This window comes from Bubalus kerabau, chromosome 16, assembly GCF_029407905.1.
Source record: "Bubalus kerabau isolate K-KA32 ecotype Philippines breed swamp buffalo chromosome 16, PCC_UOA_SB_1v2, whole genome shotgun sequence".
NCBI lineage: Eukaryota > Metazoa > Chordata > Mammalia > Artiodactyla > Bovidae > Bubalus > Bubalus kerabau.
In genome coordinates this window covers 66,253,047-66,268,368 of record NC_073639.1, presented here as the reverse complement: position 1 = coordinate 66,268,368, position 15,322 = coordinate 66,253,047, and the positions used below count along the sequence as shown (strand labels likewise).

General features: G+C 36.0%; 1 protein-coding gene across 3 annotated transcripts in view; it reads right to left on the bottom strand.

The window, feature by feature from the left end:
* Positions 1 to 15,322, bottom strand: part of NAA25 (N-alpha-acetyltransferase 25, NatB auxiliary subunit) — a 174,884-nt gene that overhangs the window by 111,293 nt on the left and 48,269 nt on the right. Inside the window, exons 18-24 of one of the 3 annotated variants that reach the window (XR_008703548.1) lie at positions 14,235 to 14,478; positions 13,439 to 13,562; positions 12,221 to 12,286; positions 10,579 to 10,676; positions 9,349 to 9,459; positions 5,245 to 5,391; positions 1,873 to 3,170 (exon numbers count right to left, since the gene is read on the bottom strand). Coding sequence is in view for 2 of the 3 variants with exons in the window: in XM_055550488.1 (XP_055406463.1) it covers positions 3,048 to 3,170; positions 5,245 to 5,391; positions 9,349 to 9,459; positions 10,579 to 10,676; positions 12,221 to 12,286; positions 13,439 to 13,562; positions 14,235 to 14,478 (913 nt within the window). In the remaining variant the exon portion in view is untranslated. Of the gene's footprint in view, positions 1 to 667; positions 3,171 to 5,244; positions 5,392 to 9,348; positions 9,460 to 10,578; positions 10,677 to 12,220; positions 12,287 to 13,438; positions 13,563 to 14,234; positions 14,479 to 15,322 lie in introns of those variants that run through there. The other 2 variants (XM_055550488.1, XM_055550487.1) reach the window with 2 other exon arrangements.

The window sequence follows — 15,322 nt, the reverse complement described above, 5'->3', positions numbered from 1 at the left end:
GAATGAATGAATACTAAAGCGCAAGGTGCTATTAAAAGGACCAGTGTGGCCTTGGAGTAATTTTAAATTCACAAGTATTATCATTTTTTCTGAGGAATATAACAATACAAAATTGAAATGAATTACACCATTTAAAAAGTTGTGGCTTCTAAGAACACGAACAAAAATGAACCAGGCAAAAGTGCCAAATTGAAAGTGTTTTATATAAATCAACCCATCCAGTTTAAAGTAGATCTGCTATGCTTCACTTAATTCTGAAGAAGGAAGAATATATGCTTCCCATGTTAATAAATCAGAGCAAAAAAGTAGAGTTTCAATAACAAGGCTGTAGATACATTGAAACCCCTTTTTATATTAAAAGTTAAAATGAAAGACAAATCCAGATTGAACATAGTGACTGCAAAATATAATGCAATTTTGAACAATTAAAATTATGAAAATATACAAAATTGATGGGCAACACAACTAGGCATTTGTACATTTTCCATTATGTGGAGAACACTAAAAATTTCTCTACCTTTTATCCACATCAGATATATGATTTAAACCAAATGTTTGCTTTGGAGAGTCTTAACTTAGGATCTCAGTAGTATAAAAAGCAGTAATTTTTCAGTCTGTAAACAGTAGTCTTTTTTTTTTCTCCTTTCCTTTTTTTTTTAAATATCAATTTTCCACACAAAATAAAAACAAAAAACCCAAACAAAGTAAAAACAGCAGCAGCAGCAATGAGTTATTTGGGAATTCTCTTCAAATACCAATGACATACAATTGCTGGAGAGGGTGCTTTTTACTCATGTAAGAATATATATATATATATATTTTTTTTTTTTTTAACTGTACACAATTTATAGTGCATGACAGTTTCCAAAAGAACAGATCAATAAAAGATATTGGCCATTTCTGCATAATTTCATTCTTTTTACAATTCTCTCAAAATGTAAGAGGTTGGATCTAATTGAAATGCTACATTTAGTGAGTGGGGAAATCAGTAAGTAACAAGCATAACCCCAATGTAACATTATTTGTCACTGAAACCAGTAGAGGACCCAGACGCCCCTAGGAAAGAGAACAGCTAGGCAGACCACTGAGTCACACACTGTCCCTGAGGACCAAGGCCAGCTCACTGAGCACACACATTCTAGAATGATCATGGTCAGCTGATAGACTTGTTTTGAAGAGCATTTCTACTTCTATGTACAGTATTTTGGGATATTCAGAGAAACATCATTTCAAGAACACATGCCGTACACACAGAGCCCCACCCCCCATCCACAAAGTTCCATCTAAATAGGCCATAGTTTCATGAAATGTTATGTTATTAAATTAGATTTGGAATCAATCAATTTTTAATTCATCTTGTTCAAAGCAGTTCTTTCCTTTTGGGATGGGGTATGACAGTTGTGGCTACCAATTAACAACAAAACTAGTTTTTTGAAATTACTGGATGGACTAAGATTTCCAACAAGTCTTATTTTGAAAAGGTAATTTGGTAATTTTCAAAACAGTTTCCTTGCAAGTTGAGACACTTATCACCCTATCAAATTGTGAATCTAAAGTCGAAATGATGGAAACAAAATGCAATTGCTTTGCATAAACAGATTTTCCAAGCTCTTTTTCTGGTTGCTTTTAAAAGAAAAAAGTACCACATTTCACTGGAGAAGTGAGTTGGAGAGGACTTGGAAGGCCTTCAAGACCAATCCTCCATTAGATACTTGAATTTCCTCATCAAATTCATTTCTTTGCTTTTTCAGAATTACTAACTTTAATGTTATTTGGATAACAAAGACCAAAGACTAAAGCACAGATTCCAACACAAAAAAATTACCAAAGCAATTGTATAAAATGTGTAACATTTTCAAGAGCAATGTTTACCTTTTCTGTCAGACCAACCACTGAAGCTACAGTCTTGGGGAGCTCCAGGTGAACAAGGTTAAACACCATCCTGGTATAGCTCTCAAGTTTGAAAAAAGTAAATGCAATCTCAAACCCAACTGGTAATGTTTCTTTTGCCAGCCTAAAACTTAAAACCTAGATTAAATCCATATTAATATACATTCTTTCCTTTCTTCCTTCCCAAACCCCCCACTTAAAAAACACTAAATATTAAATCTTTACTTTCAAGCATATATACACATATATGTATATATGCCTGAAAATATACGTATATATGTAAAAGCATATACATATATATATATCTCACAAAACCAATGACACTGGTATTAGACTTGCCTGCATAAATTATGTACACCTCTCTTCTTTAAAACAGTGATTCCTGTCTTTCCCAAACAGACAAAAGATAGCAAGCTAGTCCTCAGCAGGCTTATAAGTGGTCTGTACTACTTTCCCCTCCAAACAGCTGTAAGTTAACAGAAGCCTGTCTCTGATTTAACTCTCGCAGGAGCCAGGATGGGGATATCTTGGCCACTGGCGTTATTAAGCCAAAAAATGAGGGCCTGTGATCATCTGAGTGATGCCCTTCAGTGGCAGGTGCTTAGGCCAAATTTAATTGGAAGCCCTTTGAGTACCTACCTTGGGTTTTGCAAGAGCTAAGCAGCTGGAAAGAGGGCCTGCTCCCAATCATGGTCCCCCTCTACTGGCTTCCTGCTTCCTAAGGCTCAAGGACCAGACCAAAACACCCACTGCTATAATGGTAGGGCCATTCAGCTGCTCTGAGTTCAATGCTTTATGCTTAGTTTCTATTGCTGCTTTTATAGGACACCCCCAACCACCACCACCAACCACCAGATGTTTCTGGTGATAGAAGGGAAGAAGAAAAGTGGGGTTCTCTTGTGGCTGCCATATGCATATGAACATGTATAAAAAGTGGTCAAACCCAGACAAGGGTCCTGCTTCTGAATTATATACAATAATTTAATCAGTTGTATACATTTAATACCTAAAAAATTAATTCACAATCAAAGTCCTTCATGCATTTTATGAGGAAGTTCTGGATTTAAAATGATGGTCAACCAGATGTAGTTTTTGCCTGGAAATATGATGTCATTTTCTCTTGTAGAATCATCAGTGCCTGTGGTTCACACTAACTTTTAAATTTTTAGTTTCTTTGTGGTCTCAAGTCTTTTTTTCAGCAGCTCCCCAATTTCCAGAAGTGAGTGCAGATAACTGCTCTGCACTTTCCCTTGTACAGTCTTTGAAAATTTTCTCTCTTCCTACAAAGGAAATAAGAATGAGTGGACTTGCTCAGAAAGCATTCCCCCAGATTATAGTTTTTCACATTTAAGTTAAAATTACCACTTAACTCCATCAGAAGCTCCATCACAATGGAGTGGGTCATTTTCAATTTCATTAAATGCAAAGATGGCTAAACTCATCACAGATGTCTATTTCTCCATGTGACTTTTTACTAAGACCCTGTTGCTTTAGCATTACTATTCTTTCAAGTAATCTTAGTTATAAATTATATCAAGTCAGAAAATTGAGATTTCTGATCAAGGAAAAAAGTTAGAAAAATTATTACTAAGTACTTGGGCCATAAAGTCACTACTATTTTCTGATGAGCTATACAAAGTAGAAAAACTGAGATTTCTTACTATTAGAGTCATCAGGAAACAGGAAAAAAGCAGAAATTTATTATTAATTTAGACATTATCACAGCCACTTTTTAAAGGCATCATATTTACCAGTATCATCTTTTCTAGTTATAATACTGACACACCTCCCTCCATTTTAATAAAGTCCACAGATTCCAGAGGCCAAACAACTAAAAAGACCAAAGTTTTCCTAAGGCTGCTCAAATATGTGAGTTAAATATTTGCTGCTCATTTGACCTGTGGTAGAGAGCACAAAAAATAAAGGGGATGGGTGGACTGTTTAAATATGGAAAGAAGGTTGGCTGAAAACTGTTTAGCTTTATGTGAATTTGGCAGTATTTTAAAGCCCAAAAGAAACCAGATAAGCACACTTTATTACCCAAACGTGCATTAAAAGGTATGTACACAAATCTATTTTATTCAGTACTACATATTCTTTCTTTCCTCTTCGAATTTTTTTTTTTTTTTTACCATGTACAGATTTTACTTTTTGAAATAATGTAAGGCTTAAAAAGAGGAAAACAAAAATACTAAAAATTAATAATCCATCAATTAGTACCTCTAATGACTTATATTCATTCTATATAGTCTATATTCATTCTAAAGTATATAGGAAAACAGTTGAATATACAGCTTAACTGGCTAAACCCAAACTTCTAGGCATCAGTTGTCTGATTCCTTTAATCAATCTTTGGAAATGTTAAATGCTCTGAGCCCTTTCCCACAGTAAGCAGTTTGTTCAAAGCTCTAATACGTTGACATTTTTACAAAAGAGGGGCTTACAATCTTTTAAAGCTGGTGTGCCAAGCAAGATTCCATTCATTCCCTTCCCTCCGAGGGTCTAGGTGGAGGTCTTGGGCTGGGATGGTGGCTGCCTCGTATTACTGGGGGAGCTCAGTCATCAGCAGAGGCTCACGTTAGACAAACTACTCAAGAAAATCATTTCCTTAAGATCAGAGTTCCATCACTGGAACAACGAGCTAGAAACAGGTGGCTCCACAACTGCCCTTCTGGCACCTTCCAAAATCCTAAACCTACTCCAGGGTGGTGCATGTTAACTCACCTGACACCATTTGTTTGTTCTATTAAATTTGTTTTTTAAAAAGAACCTACATTTTAAAAAGTGACTTACTGGGATTTTCCTTGCAGAATTTTAAGAAACCAGCCTAAAAACAATGATCAGGAGAAAACTAATGACTGGTACCTTTGATTCCGTACTTCCTTATTGGCTGACTTGCTCTGGCCTAACTAATACTGACATAATTATTTCTGATGTTCAGCATCTTTCCTTTTTTATGTGATGACTGCTGGGCTGGCAAAGAAACCAACCAATCCAGCAGCAGGGAAGTTCTCAGTCAAGGAGATTGTCCCTGGATTTCTCAAAAGTATGTTTGGTTTCCTCTGGTGCTCAAAATAGGGACAATAATAATTCCACTCCTCAACAATCCATGAGTAGTTTTCACAGTAAAACAGCACCCCCAAAAATGTATAAAAGGGAGGAGTGGGTGATGAGGGAATGACGGGGAAGAAGACCCCACCACCACCACAAAAAAAAACTAGTGCCAGGGACCCTCTAATCTCAAGTCCTACAAGGAGAGAATGGTGAACTGAAAACTAACTTGTCCCTGTGAGAGAAGTGAGAACGCTCGACTGTCTCTATGTAACTTACTGCTGATCAACTACAGTCTCTTACCAGTGAGAGGGAAGTGTCTTCTAAAATAAGTTCTTCAAGTTTAAGTGCAATTAGATGTGTTTCAAGTCCTTTAATATGATCCACAACATTGGAAATTAAAGTCTGAAGCCCAGTAACATAGTCTTGAAAACTGGTAAAAACAGGTGGCTAAAAAAAAAAAAAAAAAAAGATTTTTAAGAAGTTGAAAGATTATCAAACATATTTCTTCAGTCCTTATATCACATAATTATGTTAAGAGTCAATAGCTCAAAACATATCAATGGAAAAAATAGTACCATCACAATAGGAAAAACTTGGCCAAAGACAGAAAGAGAAAATATATCAAAGATATCCCAGCAGGGCTTCCCTGGTGGTACAGTAAGAATCCACATGCCAATGCAGGGGACAAGGGTTCAATCCCTGGTCCAGGAAGATTCCACATGCCAAAGAGCAACTGGGCCCATGGACCACAGCCACTGAGCCTGTGCTCTAGGGCCCGCAGGGCACAACTGCCAGCCCACACGCCCCAGGGCTCACACTCTGCAACGAGAGAAGCTGCTGGCAATGAGAAGCCCAGGTACTGCTGCTAGAGTGGTCCCTGCTCACTGCTACTAGAGAAAGCCCATGCATAGCAGTGAAGACCCAGTGCGGCCGTAAATAAATAAATCTTTAAAAAAGGAAAAAAGAAAACAAAAAATCCCGGCAATGGTACAATTAAAAAAAAACAGATAAACACAAGAAACCCAGCCAATCAACTAGTAAAGCTAGCTTTTCACTCAAGAAGTTTTCTTTGAAGGAGCAGCATCAACAGAATTCTTTCAACACCAACTGGAGGGGGGCAGGAGTACCAATGTTTGCCTATCGAATGGGTAAAGATACACCACACCATTGGAGAATGTAAAAACAGAAGAACAGGTATCTCTGGCTTGTTGAAAGTTCACTTCATGCCACTTAGCTTTTATGAAAGACCTACATTAGTACCTGTTTTTGCTAACCAAAAGAAATCCAAAGAGGATTTTCACTTTTATAGGAAAAAGGTGAAAAGCATTTGCAGCAAGCTGTTATAGAAGCACCACACACCCTGAGCAACAAGAGTGGCACTGGAACTACACTCAGCATCAAGCCACCACAGTTCTGAACTGTGTCTGGAAGCATCTGTGCTTTATCTCAATTTATTCCTTGTAGCCCATTAGCAAGACGTGTCTTAAGGTAATTGCTTCTTCCCTTTATGCCACTTGGGCTTATGAAAGGTTTCAAAGGAATGCTAAACTTCTTGGTAGCAGGGGAAACCTGTATACGTAGTAATTTCAGATCTAAGAGATAGCCTAAGGAAATCATATTATAAATTCATCTTGTATATTTGTCCATATTTTAATAGCAGTACTATTTGTAATATTAAGAGAAAATTAGGACTTCCCTGGTGGTACAGTGGATAGGAAGCCACCTACCAATGCAGGGGACAAGGGTTCAATCCCTGATCCGGGAAGATTCCACATGCCACGGAGCAACTAAGCCGGCAAGCCCCAATGACTGAAGTCCTTATGCCTAGAGCCTGTGCTCCACAACAAGAGAAGCTATTGCAATGAGAAGGCTGTGCACCGCAGTGAAGAGCAGCCCCTGCTTGCTGCAACTAAAAGCTGGAGCACAGCAAGGAAGAGCCAGTGCAACCAAAAATAATTAAAAAAAAAATAAAACAATAGAAGAAAATTAGAACCAGCTAAACAGCCAACATTGGGAATAAGTTATGGTATATGATTCAAACAGGATGGCACATAATCATTTACAGTAATAAGATACATCTGTATTTGCTGAAATAAAAAGATGTCCAAGATACCTTAGTAAGTGAAAACAAAACAAACAGCCAAGTTCAGGGCTTTTGATAGAAAGTTCTATAGAAAGTTTCTATATTTCTGGCTTGTATGTAGTGGCTATCACTGTTTAGTGGGAAAATGGGTGATCTTCTCTTTATTCATCTTTAGGTTACTTTGACAATCAGAAAAAAGAAGGCTATTCTCATTTTTGGAAATTAGAAAAGCAATATCTACAAAAACACACAAAATCCAAATACCAAAAGCTATTTTGACAAGTACTAGGAGTGTAGGGGTTTTCTGCAGAAAAGAAAGTAACAGAGCAACTCTGGTCTATACTTTCAAACACTGCACTCATGGTCTGTTAAAATTATCTTGAACAATGAAGGAGAGAAGTGAATAAATGGTAATACCCAGGACAAGTGTCAAATCTACAGAATTCCTGAACTGTTACTGAATTGTGCAGGAAATTAATATTACTAATAAAACCATCAAAATTTTCAAATGACAATGGCTACTATATTGCTACAATGAACAAAAATCTCCCATTAATGAAATAGCATGTCATTGCAGAATAAATCCTGAAAAGAATACAAATTATGTTAATGTTTCACAGATTCAAAAGTTAACCAATTAAGATGGGAGGAAACTCCAAAGTTGAATACAAACAGAAATAGATGAATCTTATCTACATCACATTAATAATATAATCCGAGTTTTAAACTCCAGTGCTTTTATAGAGTACCTCAACTACTACATTCATTGAACATATTCTAAGGACAAAAAAGAACTGCAAAAATTTGAACTTCAGTGGGTTTGGAACTGGTAATGGAACCAATGTACTATTTCTAAAACTATTTACAGTGTTTACTGTAAAACAGCAAATGAATAAAATATTGATCCTGTTGGGAACCATTGTTCTCACTCTGAAAAGAAAGCTACAAATATTGAATGAAATAAGCATGGAAGGAAGAGGACTATGATATTGGACTATAGCTGGAGGTTATCTGTAAGAATTATTTAAAACTATGTGTGTATGTATCTAAATAAATTTCCTGTCTCTCTTCACTGACATTAACTAGAAGCAATAAAAGCCCAATAGCAATTAGTGCATCTAACAACTAGATCCTAGTATTCTGAATAGCCATTCCCCATAAAGGAACTAGGGCTCAATGGAAAAAATGTATGCTTTCAGTTCAATGGGTGAGTACCAAGTACTTAGAACATTTTGTGGTTTCGGAAAGTAAGGGCTCAAAAACCAATGAGGACATGTTCAAGGACAGGAACCAGCCTAAAGTGGCTCCCAGTAGCCAAATTTGGGCATCCCAAAGAAAATGATGACAATGGATTATAAGGTAAATTTAAAAAAGAATGAGTACACAGTGATACTAAAATAGTTGGTATTAAAAATATACAACTCTGTTTTACAGAATGCCAGATAATAAATGATTAATGATTAGTAGCATTTATAAAAATTACCATTGTGGAACCATCAAAGTAATAAATGATTCATGCAAGTCAGACTAATAATGAATGTTAAAAGTAGTGGGTGAAAAGCTCTAGGGAACAGGATACTCACAGTCTCAATTCACAGATTAATTACACAGAGAGGAAAGACACACTTATAAATCTGAAATTATCAATAATGGGACATAACATTAGTGCCTCCTGATTTAACTGCTAAAAAGGACACAGCATCTAAATCTAATGAAACAACCAAATCCAGATTGTGGTATATTCTACCAAAAATCTAGCTAGACTCTTCAAAGACAAAGACAAAAATTAAAAGCTAAGGAAGTACTTTCAATGAAAGAAGAGTACAAAGAAATGACAACTAAAAGCTGTGTCAGATCCTTAGTAAAATTCTAGGATTTTGAAAAAGACTATAAAGGTCATAACTGAGATAACAGGGGAAAGGTTAATGTGAACATATTATATCAATACTAAATATCTTGGGTGTGAAAATGTCTTGAGTACCGTGGTTTTGTAGGAGACTGCCTTTCTTTTACCCTGGTGTGTTAAATATTACAAAGTCTATACTTTCAAATGGTTCAACAAATGGGGGTGGGGGATGTTAGAGAATGAGAAAGGGCAAGAGAGAAATGTGACAACCATTAATAAGTGGTGAATCTAGGTATGGATGTTTGGGTGTCATTATAGTCGTCTTTCAGTTTTTCTGTATAATTTTTTTTTTAAGCTGGGGAGAGAAAATGAACACATATAAGATCCTAAGATCCTTTACAAAATGCAGGAAAAGAGTGAAAAAAAAAAAAGCAGCATGCAGCCAGATTGTTACTTGTATTTTCTCTGTTATTACCATGATGATACTAGTTTCTTTTTTCTTCTTCTTCTTTTTCTGTAAATTTAATTTGTATGGTCGCAGGACACTCTCACAGTAACTGGACACCCAAAGGATAATAGAAATAGTCTGAAAGAAGAAAAATTGCAAATTCATCAATAAGGATTACACTCAGGATACCTCAGGAACAAAGACTATGGACTAAACCAATTCTATGCAAACAGCTCTTCTTTGTAAATCCCTTCAATTTCTCTTATAACTCTCCACTCTAATTCTACGGTCACATTGATCCACGTCTTCTTCATCTCCTCCTCAGAATACTGCCTTTACTCTTTCTCCTCACTCTCCCAGCTCTAAACTAATCCTCTACTCAGTCCAATATTCTTTCACCTCCTTGCAGGAAATAGGGATCTATTAACATCCTTTTCACTGAAAAGTCCAAATTTAGGCATGGAATCCAAAGGTTCCATACAATATGCCTCTCCGTGCCCACTTCTCTATCCAGGTAAGACACTGCCTCATGTGCAAACCTTAACTTATGTACGAAGAATTCTCCCCCAGTTGGTCAATACCTATTCTCCTTTGTATTAAGTTAGGAGTTTATAGTATATTCATGTACATATATATATATGTGTATACAATTATTTCTCATTCACTCATTATCTCTTATACACTTGAAATGTGCCAGTCACCAAAATAGAGAACACAGTCCTTAGGAAGCTTACAGACTAATAGGAAAAGAAAGTAATTAAACATGTGACAAAAGGAAAAAAGATAATGGACTATGAGTGTTTGTGGTCCTCCTCTTTTCTCTCTGGCTAAAAGAGTTTTGCTACATCAGCTCCTGGATTCTCCTTCATAATGCAGAATCTCAGCAACTAGTGAAGAGCAGCAACAAATGTAAAAAGCAAATTAAAAATTTAACAAGAATTAACTTAAACTACATAATAGTTGAGTCAAAAAAGAGGATGAACAGAACAGAGCTAGATTTAGAGTGAATCTGAGGACTCTCTAGAGATTTGTAGAGCAAATTTCAGAGCTTTACCCTAGCAGTATGAATTAAAATTCTCCTGATATTCTTGGAAAGATTTAGTTCAGAAAATTGAAATTGCTTTTCAATTAACAAAAAGTGGGGATGATGGGTTAAATTATAGGTATAAGGTGCCTATTACCTGTTCATTTTTGAAAATTAATCCTCCACACAATCAAGGGACACTGAGTTTTTTTAGGATGAAAACAAAAACATACCTCAACCAAGAAGACTAGATTTTCTAAAAGAGTAGGATGTGTTTTCAAGTTACCATCTTTAACTTCTAAGAGGTCACCTTTACATTTACTGAAGACATCTGAAAAAGGAAAAATATTTTATGGTTTTATTCAGCTTTTGTTTCAGTGTTATTTTGTACAATCTAGTCAAGAATAAGCAGATATAAAAACTTAATACAGAAAGCGCCCCCTCCCCAATGAACCAAACACTAAAGAATATCTATTTTAAGCTCTTTAAAAAGTCACATGACTACAGCTCTACTGTCTTCAAAAGATAAAAGGCAGACTTATAAATTATACTCTAGGGTCTAAATACCACCCACGTCTTTCCATAGATAGGGCACTCACATAAAAATAAGAATTCAAGTGGGGGATTTAAAGAATTTGTGTCATTATAGACTGAAAGACTAATGAGTACAGTAGAAATGCACCTTCATAACAAATTTCAGGTTTTACTCTCATAATCTTGATCATCTTTTAATTTTCAGCTTCATTTGAGCAACAAAATAAAAAACCATTTAGACTCTGAAAAAGAAAGGCCCGTATAGATTTAAAATGCACAATAACCTATAATGGAAAACAATCTCAAGCTGTACACATGAAACTAACACAGTGCTGTAAATCAGCTATAATGAAATAATACTTTTTTAAAGTATTTAAGAGAGTTAAAAGAAACACATATGTATGTGCTCAGTTGCTCAGCTGTGTCCGACTCTTTGCAACCCCATGGGGTGTAGCCCCCCAGCCTCCTCTGTTCATGCGATTTTCCAGGCTACTGGAGTGGGTTGCCATTTCCTTCTCCACCAGGTCTTCCGGACCCAAGGATTGAATCCACGTCTCCTGCCTGCACTGCAGGTGGATTCTTTACCACTGAGCCACCTGGGAAGCCCTATGTTCTTTACCAATTTCATTGCTAGGAATTTAACCCCAAGAAAATACTCAAATAAGTACCCAAACAATTATGTCCCAAGATATTTATTTCAGCATTGTTACACATAATATATTATGTACTCAGGGTATATAAATAAAACCAGTACATGGATACAATATTATGGAATATTATGCAGCTCTTAAAACAAATGGGGTGTGGATATAACTTACATAGTAAGAAGTCCAGGATAACAAAAAATAAAGCCAGAAAAGCATGCATTATATCTTTCCCTATATATATATTTTTTTAAATCACTACTATGTATTTCCATATGCATATGTATGACTGTGCACATTTCTAGAAATACAGACTGCAGAATGTCAACAGCACCTACTTACCTTGGTGGGAATGTGACTGGTAAAGGGGAAAAGACCACACCCATTTGTGTACTGTACTGTTTTACAAAAAGTGTCTACTATTTTTGTAAACAAAACTTTTTAGTTTTTTTTTTGTTTGGGACCATACCATGCATATGTGGGATCTTGGTTCCCCAACCAGAGACTGAACCCACATCCCCTGCATTGAAAGCATGTAGTCTTAACCACTAGAACACGAAAGAAAAAGAAACAAGTCTTTAAAAATACCAAAAGTGTACATTATTATTTTTCAAAATCTCTTGCAAGTTACTATTAAAAAATGAGCTGCTATCAGACAATCAGATACGATATGGGAATCCACAGTTAGAACACTTACCTTTTAATTGTTCTAGTAAAGACTTAAGGCTATTCTCTACTCGCTCCTGGATCTCCACTGTATCCTCTACAATTGACAAACAATGAAAAACTTTCAATTGATTTTTTAAAATAAGATAAAGAAACAAAACCAACACCTGAAAGCATAGGCAAGGACATTTTCTTTTAAGACCCACAGGCACCTAAATTCCATTACTGAGAGAAAGATGAAGGACAGGAAAAGGAAGGAGAAAAGGAAAAGAAAGGTATTAATCACCTTTCCGCCAAAAGCACTACTAAAATTCTCTAGGAGGACTAAAAATTTATGTATACACTCAATGACGGAATCAACAAACCTTATGATGTGGGAAAAATAAAACAGAAAGAAAAATACATGATCTATAAGGCATTTGTGATTCTCACTGGGTTGACAGATTAGGGAAAAAAAATGTCTTCTCTACAAAGTTTAGGCCTTCATTTTTAAGTAAAAAATTCAATCTGATACAAATGAACCTATTTATAAAACAGAAATAGACTCACAGACATTGAAAACTAATGATTATCAAAGAGGAAAGGGAGTGGAGGAGGGATAAATTAGGAGTTTGGGATTAGCAGATATACAAAGTACTGTTTATAAAATGGATAAATGACAAGGTCTGACTGTATAGCACAGGCAACTATATTCAATATCTTATCATAAACCCTAATAGAAAAGAATATGAAAATATATACAGATATAACTGAATCACTTTGCTGTACACCAGAAATTAACATAACATTATAAATCAATGATACTTTGAATTTTTAAAAAAATTCTAAATAAAGGAGTGAATTAAAAGAATTCAATTTGAAATCCAACGATATTTCAACAAACCAAGGATTTCTTCAACTTTTGGACATATGATTTTAAATATGGAACGGACTTAAAAAGGAAGAAAAGGGACTGACTGGTATTTAGAGGTGCCTAACCAGGGAGAGTGGGGGAGGGGAGAAAGGAGGGGTAGAGAAAATAAAATATGAAACAGACTTAAATTTCTAGAACATTACTTGTAAACTGTTAATGGATTTTCTTGTAAACTGTTAATGGATTTTCTTGTATATCAAACCAGACATTCCAGAACAGCTTCCTGCTTCCATCTCTGCCAAACTTTTCCAAATATGTGAGGTGATATTTTGTTGCATTCACTAAGTTTTCAGTGACAAAGATGCTGTAAATATACTCATGCAAGTATACACTTACCTAAACCATTGATGTCCAGCTCATAAATATCGCTAACAAGATAAAAAGAGCTGGTCTGACACTGAGAACAGCCAGAATTAAAGAATCCAGCCATTCTGGTAGGTACAGGACCAAGGAAAGGGTACTGGAAAGAAGAAAAAGTGATGTTCTTTAAATCCACTGAAATTTCAATTCATAAAATACAAAATGAGAAAACAAGGAACAGTAACTACTGGATAAAAATCTATCTCCATGATTAAGTCACAAAGCATTGATCTGCAAGCTAATAATAACCAAATCATTATGATGAAAACAAAAACACTGTATTAATTTCTTGGTAGGTATTAAAAGTTAATCATTACAAAAAAAAACTATTCTGCTTTTCCTCACTATCCAAGTTGGATACTGAAGAAGCCTTTGCAATTCACCAAGTTTAGAAAAAGTTTTATCTTTTTCCTGCAGATGCCATAAACGGGGACAAAATACTGTTCTTTACTACTCATGCATAAGTGCTAAGTCACTTTAGTTGTGTCCAATTCTTTGCAACCCCATGGACTGTAGCCCACCAGGCTCCTCTGTCCATGGGATTCTCCAGGCAAGAATACTGGAGTGGGTTGCCATGCCCTCTTCCAGGGGGTCTTCCCGAACCAGGGATCGAACCTGTGTCTCTTGTGTCTCCTGCATTGGCAGGCGGGTTCTTTACCACTAGCGCCACCTGGGAAGCCCCACTTTACTACTCGCCCAACCCCAATTCCTATTTTCAAAAAGACAGTCACAGATTTTTGCAGCTTTGATTGTAAATAAACACTGATGATACCTGAATGTCCTTCTCAATAAATCGCTTTCCCGTCTCCAGCGCCACCTCCAGCTGTTGAAGGAGCAAACGGAGAATATCAATCCGGGAGGATACTCCATTCTCAGTGGTCTTCTCTGAGTTCTTTGGCCCAACAGAGTGGTTAAGACTTGGAAGTCCACTGATTAGCCTCAACGTTAAGGAACGGATTCTTAACCACATTGTCTCCTCCTCCAGGGAAAGTTTCTTATGTTCTTCAGAAACATCCCTTAAAAAGAAACATTCCCAAACCATCCATTTTATTCATGTCAACTTTAAATCTTTTAAAGTTCACTTTCATTAGTCAAGATGACTTTGAATGATTCCAGCTTTCATTTAATAGCTGAATGATCTTGGACAAACCAAAACAGTCCAAGTCACCATCTTGGTACCCATAATATGGAAAGATAACCTATCTAACAAGGTATTTTCCCCTTATGTGAGACTGGTTTTTCTGATGATAAAATACATAATATAAAAAACTCAAACACCACCAATATAAAAAATATTTTAAAATGGCAGGAAAATGGGCCCCAATAACCTAAGAATCCATAATATTAACATGCTTGGAATAGATCTTTTCATACTTTTACAATACAGATGTACAAAAAATGAACTACAAATATTTATATATTTTAAACAAATAAAATGGGTTCACAGTAATGTTTATACTGTTTTGTAAACTGTATCTTTTTATGACAGTGTGTACAAAAAAGAGTTAACATAGTAAGCCTGGGACTATTATCTTTATTTAGAAAAGCCTGCTTGCAGTGGTTGGTCCCTGGCTGAGGTCTGAGAACCTGGTGTGCCAACCATTTCCTAAATGATCAGAGTGGCTCACTGTGCCTAGACTGTTTACATAATCATGTGGTTTAGGGTAAACAGCACTTTCCTTCTGGGAGTCTGAAATGTTGGTACATGCTACAAAGTGGGTGCCTACATAACCAGTTGATAAAAACCTAGGGCATCAAGTCGTTAATGGGCTTCTCTGGACAGAAATACTGCACACATGTTACTTCATTTTTCGCTGCTCGAGAAAGGAGCATGCCCAGCGTGTTCCTTCACAGGAGGGA